The sequence below is a fragment of the Lepidochelys kempii genome, chromosome 13, assembly GCF_965140285.1.
Source record: "Lepidochelys kempii isolate rLepKem1 chromosome 13, rLepKem1.hap1, whole genome shotgun sequence".
Lineage (NCBI taxonomy): Eukaryota > Metazoa > Chordata > Testudines > Cheloniidae > Lepidochelys > Lepidochelys kempii.
The window spans coordinates 34,872,792-34,883,184 of record NC_136392.1 but is presented as its reverse complement, the minus strand read 5'-3'; the positions used below and the strand labels follow the sequence as shown (position 1 = coordinate 34,883,184).

Genomic DNA, 10,393 nt, shown 5'->3' with positions numbered 1-10,393 from the left:
CACAGCACGATCTATAGACTCTGGATTCAAACTAAAGCCTACAAAAAGGATGGGTGAGAGGGAAGACTTTGGAGGGTAACATTCTGCTGCCAACATGGAAGGGCATCCGTGCATGCCCAACAGAGACCCAGCCCTTCCTTGTGCCCGGCTTTCTTGGCCAGTTAGCCGCCACAAGCTACGAACCCAAGCCACGAACTCAAGCTACATACAGGACTGGTAACTATACAGCAGCTGCAGAACATTTGGGGGGTGTGTGGATGTGTATGTGTATACATAGGTATTAGATATTAGTTATTGGTCATAAATCAAATTGTGTTATAATAAATGTGACGTCTTGTCCCCTGAAACGATCCTGTGCAGTTTTGTCTGTATAACACTGATCAGATGAAGAGAAACCATTATAGTTCCTCATTAAGGTCCAGAGCTGCCTGAGGAAAGGAGAGTGGTGATGCTGCTGGTCAGAATTGAAGGACACGGGCATGAATGTGTTCATGGGGAACCCAGGGCAGAGAGAGAGTAGGGGGCTGCAAGCTGAGATTGAGGTGCATTAGCAGAGCTCGGTGTGGGTGGGGAGAGGCCAGGGCTGGGACAGCAGAGGCTGTGGGTTGGGAGTGAGGGGCAGCGGCAGAGCTGTGAGTTTCCAGGTTTGGGCTGGATTAGGAAGGTGCCAATGGGTCAGGACTTAGGCTCTGTCTGCAGCAAATGAAGAGTATTTGTAGCACACGTCAGCACTGCTATGCTAGCTTTAATCTAGCTAACACAGGTTAAAAGGGAAGTAGAGACATAGTGGCATGGACTTCAGCATAGGTTACCAACCAGAGTAGCTTCTGGCGGTCTGGAACTTGATTGATTAAAGCTGGCCCAGCTCTGCCCACCCATGCTACAATCACACCTTTGCTTGCTGGGTAGACACACCCTGAGATGTTTCCATGAAGCCCAGGTGTCTAGCAGGACATGTGCTATTTATTCCCCACCCATGCCCTTCCTGCCAGGTCAAAGCTTTTAATTGCCAGGTATCAGGAAGTCCTGCTGACACAATTGTTTACTGGATTTGCCCTCTCACTCCATGTTTGGCTGGGCTCTATATAACCCATGCCAAAATGTGCAGGAGGATCAGGGTGAGGTTCAGCTCTGCAGAGGCTGGGATCCATCTCTCTGATAACAGCAAAGGAACAAGGACTTGGGTAAATTGCAGGAGATTCCACCAGCTGGGAGACAGGAGAGAACAGTGTCACATGGGGCTGCAACTTCAGGATTTGTTTCTGTGATGCAGCATGACCTAGTGGTTAGAGCAGGTGGACAGGGAGTCAGGACTCCTGAGTGCTATCTCCCCTCTGGGAGGGGAGTGGGGAATAATGGGATAGAGTGGGGAGGCCCTGATTTCAACTGGGGTCTGTGCAGCACCTGACATAATGGGGGCCCAGATCTTCGGCAGGGTATTTAGGTGCCATGTGATAAAAATAATAACTCTCTTATATTTGGGCAAGAGTTGGGTGGGAGGTGAGGGGCCCTGGGGCTAGAGTGGGATGGGATCATGGGTTGTGGTGGTTTTTGGGGGACAGAGTGGGGTGCGAGGGTATAATGGTGGGCTTGGGGTTCAGGCCCTGGAGGTTCCATGGAGGAGACAGATCCTCCCCCGCCATGCTGTCTCCATCCATCTCCCCCCTCTCCCCACTGCAGGTCGATCCAGTGACAGACACGGCCATGGCCCCAAGAGGACCCCGCCCCACGCTCCTACTGCCCCTCATCCTGCTGGCTGCCGGCCTGGCCCAGCTCAGTGAAGGTGCCAGCTACCAGCAGTTTGTGACACAACACGTCAACAACCCCAAGACCAGTGCCTCCAGCAACCGGCTCTACTGCAACCTCCTGATGCAGCGCAGGGGCCTGACCCGCCGCCAATGCAAACCAACCAATACCTTCATCCACGCCCCCACCGGCCAGCTCCGAGACATCTGCGGCAGCAGAGGGAGACCCGTCAGCGGCAACCTCTATGACAGCAACAGATCATTCAGAGTCACCACATGCCGGGTGCTGCCTGGCTCCCGACCAGGGCACTGTAGATACAGGGCTGCAACCGGAGTCACCAGGGTCCGTGTGGCCTGTGTCCAGGGGCTGCCTGTGCACTTAGAGCCAACGTACCTGCCATGAGCTGGGAACAGGGGATCCCCCTGCTGCCCCCACGCCCCTTTTGCTCATTGGCATTCTTCTTTCGCTGGGGACTCTCCTGCCCTATCCTTGCCCCACCTGGGTAGCGCCCGCCATGAATCTCCACAGGGACATTCAGCATCTCCCTTTATCCCACAGGACAGCAATTGGGGCCTGTGGGGAGATTTCCCACGCTGGGTGCCCACTTCCCATCCACGCAAGTGAAAATCCGGGCACCCAGCCCCCCCCAGCTGGCACTGAGACCCTCAGTCTGAGCCCAGCGCTCGCGTCGCTGGGCAGGATCCAAACACAACTGGCCTGGACTTGGGCTGGGCTGCCCCGAACCACCAGGAGTGGAAGAGGCCAAACAGCTCTGAAATCCCAGACTGATTTGGTTCGGGTCCCCTACTTTACTCTCCCAGGATAGACCAAAATTCCCATGAACCCCTTGGTGGCCACCCCTCCCCCATCCCCTGCTCCCTGCTGCCCCTAGTGCCCATTATACTGTACAGCCCTTTCCCATCCCTGATCCACTGGATGCTGTGTGGATGTTGTCTCAGGGTGAGCCCTGGGGAAGCTGTCACTGAGTTTCATATTCTCGCTACTTCTTGCAATAAAATACTTTCCTGCAAATGCAGAACAAGGGGGAGTGTTTTTGTGGGGGCTGGGTGCAGAATCACTGGTTATCCGGAGTTATTTAACCCTAGCAGCATGCCAGGAATACAGCTAGATTGCTCAGAGGGATCAGGGAATGGAATAAGGTGCAGAGGCTCCGATCCAGCCCTAGGTCAGGGGACCAGCTGGCTCAGGGGGCGGGGGAGTGCAATCTGGGGCTTTTCCTCTTTAAGGGGCACTGGCTCTGATCTGGCTCCAGAACTGGCTGGCTCACGGGGGTGGGGATTGGATATGGGGCCTTTCCCTTTCAGAGGCCCTGTCCCTAGTCCCTGTGTGGCCACAGGCTGGGTGGCTTGGTGGCAGTTGGGGAACATGGTACAGGACCTCTTTGTTTGAAGGGCACCAGCTGCAATGTTGACCCAGAGCGGTAGGGTCTGGCTGGGTCTGGGTCCATATCTGGGAGGGGGATCCAGGAATAAAGAGGCTTCCTCTGAGATTTGCCAGTGAATGGCTCATCTGCTCGCAGCCACAGGCTCCATGGCGATGGAACGGTGCTTGGTGCTGAGTTGCAGCAGGCATTGGGCTCTATCCTGCCCCCTGGAACCAGTCTGATTTGGGTGTGGAGGAAAGGGGGAGTTGGGATCAAACTGGGATCAGATCCCGGGCTTCCAACATCCAGTACAGGCAGAGCCAGTGTGAGCTCTTTAGCACAGCCACCGTTGCAATTGTCTACAGCTTGGACAACTGGCGGCCTGCACTATTAGCATCTTCCAGCAGACCAGCACCTCTGCCCGCCCTCACAATAGTATGAGATACATTGGCACCACCTGACCCTAGGGTTGCCAGGTGTCCGGTTTTGCTACCGGAACGCCCGGTCGAAAAGGTAGCCTGGCGGCTCTGGTCAGAACCGCAGACTGGGCCGTTAAAAGTCTGGTTGGTGGTGCTGTTGATTTAAGACAGACTAGACCCTACCTGTCCCGGCACCATGCTGCACCCTGGAAGTGGCTAGCAGGTCCGGTTCCTAGGCAGAGGGGCCATGGGTCTCCCCGTGCTGTCCCTGCCCCAAGCACTGGCTCTGTGCTCCCATTGGCCAGGAACCGTGGCCTATGGGAGCTGGGGGGGTGGTGCCTGCACGTGAGAGCAATGCACAGAGCCTCCTGCCCCACCCCCAGCTAGGAGCTAGACCTGCTAGCCATTTCTGGGGTGCAGCACGGAGCTAGGACAGGCAGGGAGCATACCTTTGCCCTGTTATGCTGCTGACTGGGAGCTGCCCGAGGTAAGCCCATGCCCGAACCCCAACCCCAGCCCTGAGTCCCCACCAAACACAGAGCCCCCTCCTGCACCCCAACTCCCAACCCTGGGCCCACTACAGAGCCTGCAACCCCAGCCGGAGCCCTCATGCCCCCCATCACCTCAACCCTCTGCCCCAGCCCAGAGCCTATCCCACACCCTAAACCCCTTATATCAGGCCCCACCCCAGAGACCACAGCCCCAGCCCAGAGCCTATACCCCCTCCTTCATCCCAACCCTCTGCCTCAACCCACAGCCCCCTCCCGCACTCCGAATACCTTGGTCCCACCCCCCATCTGGAGCCCCCTCCTGTACCCGAAATCCCTCACCCCAGAGCCTACACTCCTAGCTGGAGCCCTCACCCCCTTTAAGATCTTTTAAATACCTTTAAAATCCCTCCTGGCCAGAGGAAAAATTGTCTCACCTGTAAAGGGTTAAGAAGCTAAGATAACCTCGCTGGCACGTGACCAAAATGACCAATGAGGAGACAAGATACTTTCAAAGCTGGAGGGGGGAGAAACAAAGGTCTGTGTGATGCTTTTGCCGGGGACAGAACAGGAATGGAGTCTTAGAACTTAGTAAGTAATCTAGCTAGGTATGCGTTAGAGTGTTTTGTTTAAATGGCTGATAAAATAAGCTGTGCTGAATGGAATGTAGATTCCTGTTTTTGTGTCTTTTTGGAACTTAAGGTTTTGCCTAGAGGGATTCTCTATGTTTTGAATCTGATTACCCTGTAAGGTATTTACCATCCTGATTTTACAGAGGTGATTCTTTTACTTTTTCTTCCATTAAAATTCTTCTTTTAAGAACCTGATTGCTTTTTCATTGTTCTTAAGATCCAAGGGTTTGGGTCTGTGTTCACCTATGCAAATTGGTGAGGATTTTTATCAAGTCTTCCCCAGGAAACGGGTTGTAGGGTTTGGATTTTGGCGGGGGAAAGACGTTTCCAAGCGGGCTCTCTCCCTGTTATATATTTTTTAGAGGATTGGTGGTGGCAGCAATAAAGTCCAAGGGCAAAGGGTAAAATAGTTTGTACCTTGGGGAAGTTTTAACCTAAGCTGGTAAAAATAAGCTTAGAGGGTTTTTCATGCAGGTCCCCAGATCTGTACCCTAGAGTTCAGAGTGGGGAAGGAACCTTGAGACCCTCTCACACCCCAACTCCCTGCCCCAGCTCAGTGAAAGTGAGTGAGGGTTGGGAAGTGTGAGCCACTGAAGGAGGGGGAATGCAGTGAGTGGGGTGGGGGGGCTTCACGGAAGGGCTGGGGTAGGGAGTGGGGTCTCGGGAAGGGGTGGGGCTAGGGTGTTCAGTTTTTTGTGATTAGAAAGTTGGCAACCCTAACTGACACCTGGCAACCCAGAGGGGTTGGGCAGCATGGGACAGGCCCTCGGGCCTCACTCCCTGCTCGGGATCAGCTTGGGCTGGTCCAGGCTGATGGGGTCGGGGCAGCCCCGTTAGGGCCATTTCTCGGCTTGCCCCAGGACTATGAGGGTGTCAAAGCCCCAAGTCCAAGAGCACTGGGGGACACTGCAGGGTGAATCAGACAGGAGCTGGTGCAGAGGGAGCCTGGCAAGCCGGTAACAGTGGGCCCTGGAGCCAGCCCCTCCCCAGTCGTTATCTGAGGGGCTGGGCTGGTCAGGGGGAAAGACAGAAGAAAAAGAGCATCAGACTTGATAGTGTATCCAACCAGCGCAGCCTGTCACGGATCCCCCTGGGCCCAGTCAGCCTGGCCTGCCCCAGATCACCTGGATGCAACCAGCCAGGCCTGTTCCAGGTCCCCCTGGGTCCAGCCAGCCTGGGCTGCCCTGGTTCCCCCTGTCAGTCCAGCCAGCCCAGCCTGCCCCGGAGCCCCCTGGGCCCAGCCTGCCTGTCCTGGATCTCCCTAGGCCCAGCCAGTCCAGCCTGTCCCAGATCCCACTCCAACAGGATAACTCCAGGGATCAGATGGCGACAAGGTGAGCTGGAGAGAAAGCCCCAGATCAGCCAGACACAGGGACAAATGCACCCTTGGCCACAGAGTGACACAAACACAAGCAGTTTGACAAAGCACATACCCCCACAGAGCACTCTACACACACACACACACTCACAAACACATTCACTGAGACATCCAGACGCACTCCGCGTGTGCGTGCACACATAGAATAATAGAATCATAGAATATCAGGGTTGGAAGGGACCCCAGAAGGTCATCTAGTCCAACCCCCTGCTCAAAGCAGGACCAATTCCCAGTTAAATCATCCCAGCCAGGGCTTTGTCAAGCCTGACCTTAAAAACCTCTAAGGAAGGAGATTCTACCACCTCCCTAGGTAATGCATTCCAGTGTTTCACCACCCTCTTAGTGAAAAAGTTTTTCCTAATATCCAATCTAAACCTCCCCCACTGCAACTTGAGACCATTACTCCTCGTTCTGTCATCTGCTACCATTGAGAACAGCCTAGAGCCATCCTCTTTGGAACCCCCTTTCAGGTAGTTGAAAGCAGCTATCAAATCCCCCCTCATTCTTCTCTTCTGCAGGCTAAACAATCCCAGCTCCCTCAGCCTCTCCTCATAACTCATGTGTTCCAGTCCCCTAATCATTTTTGTTGCCCTTCGCTGGACTCTCTCCAATTTATCCACATCCTTCTTGAAGTGTGGGGCCCAAAACTGGACACAGTACTCCAGATGAGGCCTCACCAATGTCGAATAGAGGGGGACGATCACGTCCCTCGATCTGCTCGCTATGCCCCTACTTATACATCCCAAAATGCCATTGGCCTTCTTGGCAACAAGGGCACACTGCTGACTCATATCCAGCTTCTCGTCCACTGTCACCCCTAGGTCCTTTTCCGCAGAACTGCTGCCTAGCCATTCGGTCCCTAGTCTGTAGCTGTGCATTGGGTTCTTCCGTACTAAGTGCAGGACCCTGCACTTATCCTTATTGAACCTCATCAGATTTCTTTTGGCCCAATCCTCCAATTTGTCTAGGTCTTTCTGTATCCTATCCCTCCCCTCCAGCGTATCTACCACTCCTCCCAGTTTAGTATCATCTGCAAATTTGCTGAGAGTGCAATCCACACCATCCTCCAGATCATCTATGAAGATATTGAACAAAACCGGCCCCAGGACCGACCCCTGGGGTACTCCACTTGATACCGGCTGCCAACTAGACATGGAGCCATTGATCACTACCCGTTGAGCCCGACAATCTAGCCAGCTTTCTACCCACCTTGTAGTGCATTCATCCAGCCCATACTTCCTTAACTTGCTGACAAGAATACTGTGGGAGACCGTGTCAAAAGCTTTGCTAAAGTCAAGAAACAATACATCAACTGCTTTCCCTTCATCCACAGAACCAGTAATCTCATCATAAAAGGCAATTAGATTAGTCAGGCATGACCTTCCCTTGGTGAATCCATGCTGGCTGTTCCTGATCACTTTCCTCTCATGCAAGTGCTTCAGGATTGATTCTTTGAGGACCTGCTCCATGATTTTTCCAGGGACTGAAGTGAGGCTGAGTGGCCTGTAGTTCCCAGGATCCTCCTTCTTCCCTTTTTTAAAGATTGGCACTACATTAGCCTTTTTCCAGTCATCCGGGACTTCCCCGGTTCGCCACGAGTTTTCAAAGATAATGGCCAATGGCTCTGCAATCACAGCCGCCAATTCCTTCAGCACTCTCGGATGCAACTCGTCTGGCCCCATGGACTTGTGCACGTCCAGCTTTTCTAAATAGTCCCTAACCACCTCTATCTCCACAGAGGGCTGGCCATCTCTTCCCCATTTTGTGATGCCCAGCGCAGCAGTCTGGGAGCTGACCTTGTTAGTGAAAACAGAGGCAAAAAAAGCATTGAGCACATTAGCTTTTTCCACATCCTCTGTCACTAGGTTGCCTCCCTCATTCAGTAAGGGGCCCACACTTTCCTTGGCTTTCTTCTTGTTGCCAACATACCTGAAGAAACCTTTCTTGTTACTCTTGACATCTCTGGCTAGCTGCAGCTCCAGGTGCGATTTGGCCCTCCTGATAACATTCCTACATGCCCGAGCAATATTTTTATACTCTTCCCTGGTCATATGTCCAACCTTCCACTTCTTGTAAGCTTCTTTTTTATGTTTAAGATCCGCTAGGATTTCACCATTAAGCCAAGCTGGTCGCCTGCCATATTTACTATTCTTTCGACTCATCGGGATGGTTTGTCCCTGTAACCTCAACAGGGATTCCTTGAAATACAGCCAGCTCTCCTGGACTCCTTTCCCCTTCAAGTTAGTCCCCCAGGGGATCCTGGCCATCCGTTCCCTGAGGGAGTCGAAGTCTGCTTTCCTGAAGTCCAGGGTCCGTATCCTGCTGCTTACCTTTCTTCCCTGCGTCAGGATCCTGAACTCGACCAACTCATGGTCACTGCCTCCCAGATTCCCATCCACTTTTGCTTCCCCCACTAATTCTACCCGGTTTGTGAGCAGCAGGTCAAGAAAAGCGCCCCCCCCTAGTTGGCTCCTCTAGCACTTGCATCAGGAAATTGTCCCCTACGCTTTCCAAAAACTTCCTGGATTGTCTATGCGCCGCTGTATTGCTCTCCCAGCAGATATCAGTAAAATTAAAGTCACCCATGAGAATCAGGGCATGCGATCTAGTAGCTTCCGTGAGCTGCCGGAAGAAAGCCTCATCTACCTCATCCCCCTGGTCCGGTGGTCTATAGCAGACTCCCACCACTACATCACTCTTGTTGCACACACTTCTAAACTTAATCCAGAGACACTCAGGTTTTTCTGCAGTGTCTCTGCAGAAAAACATACACACTCCCAGCCATGTACTCTATACGCACATGCATACAAGCACTCCCACACACACACTTTCTGAACACATGTGCCCCTACACACAGATGCACCCCCCAGCCCCATACATATGTAAGGAGACTGTTGTCCCCTTACTAACATTCAGCAGGGGTGTTTTGGCTGGCTAGCTCCAGTACTAAAAGGAAGGGGAAGGGTCAATGGGAAATCAGGACCCTGAGACTGACAGTCCCCAGGAACAATATGGCGAGGCCAATGCTCCAGGTCAGCCTGACTGACAGGCCGGGCAGGCTAATCAGGAAGTCAGGAGGCCAGGGAGGGTCCGGTCCTCTGTGTGACTGGACTTGCGTGGGTCAGACAGAGTGGGGCCAAGCTAAGGAGAGAGCAGGGGCCCGAGCTGAGCTGGGGAGCAGAGCCGGGCCAGCCAGCAGAGCCAGAGACACAGCCCAGGGAGAGCAGACCTGCAGCCACTGAGCCAGAGAAGCAGCCCAGGGGGCTGGAGGCAGAGCAGCGGCATCAGTGCTGAGGCAGAGTGGAGCCAGAGCTAGAACAGTCGAGCTGGAGCAGTCTGGAGCTAGGTGCGGTGAGCAACTGGGGCCAGCCGGGGGGGACCCTGGGCAAAGGGCCCAGCGCAGACTGGGAGAGGGATCTTAACCTGGGAGGGCTGAAGCTGAGAAGAAGGGTCCCAGCACCCAAAGCCTGGAGGTGCGTGGCCACCACCAGATAGAATATCAGGGTTGGAAGGGACCTCAGGAGGTCATCTAGTCCAACCCCCTGCTCAAAGCAGGACCAATCCCCAATTTTTGCCCCAGATCCCTAAATGGCCCCCTCAGGGATTGAATTCACAGTCCTGGGTTTAGCAGGCAAATGCTCAAACCACTGAGCTATCCCTTCGCCCCAACCCACAGTATCCCTGCAGCACAACCAGGGCCTGAGAAGGAGGCCTGGGACCTACAAGGAACAGACTGTGAACTGCCCTGACATCCAGAGACACTCTTTGTGATGTTCCCTGTCACAGAGTAGGGTGACGTGTTTTCCTTTCATCTTTTCCATTTTTCCTTATTCTTTTTAAAAATAATTGTTGATTAAATAACTTGCATTTGCTTTAAATTGTAGGAAATGATCTGTGGGTCAGGGAAGCATCCAGTGCAGAGAGTGCACCTCGCAGTGGGGACACCCTAGCCCCTGTCCTAGGTGAACACATCAGGGTTGGGGGGTCGAGCCCCCCAGGAATCCTGGGCCCAGCCTTGTTGGGGTTACAAGGACTCTGCCAGGCAGGAGAGTGGAAGGGGAGTCCTCAAGGGCGGGGAGGCCTCTGGGTAAAGGAAGTGGGAGCGAGGACTCAGATCCTTCCACTAGCCCACTTCACTGGGGTCGTGCAGAAGCCAGGAAAGTTCCCCACAATAGCGGGGCCATTCCCCTGCTTACACATAATCATGCATTCAGTCTAGCCACGCAGGACTAGTTGACGCTAAAAAGGCTGTGCCAGCATATCTGTACTGGCAGAGCCTCCTAGTGGAGCTGTGGTAAATAGCGACCTAAGGAGCTTTTGCTGGTATAGGTAACCCACCTCGCCAG

At 53.7% G+C, this 10,393-nt stretch overlaps 1 protein-coding gene across 1 annotated transcript; it reads left to right on the top strand.

Annotated features, from left to right (window-relative positions):
* The first annotated feature begins 1,704 nt into the window (after window positions 1-1,704).
* On the top strand, window positions 1,705-2,690 carry LOC140897099 (ribonuclease). The gene has a single exon (XM_073309405.2). The coding sequence runs from the start codon at window positions 1,705-1,707 to the stop codon at window positions 2,146-2,148; it is 444 nt and encodes a 147-aa protein (XP_073165506.1). The 3' UTR covers window positions 2,149-2,690.
* Window positions 2,691-10,393: the final 7,703 nt, after the last annotated feature.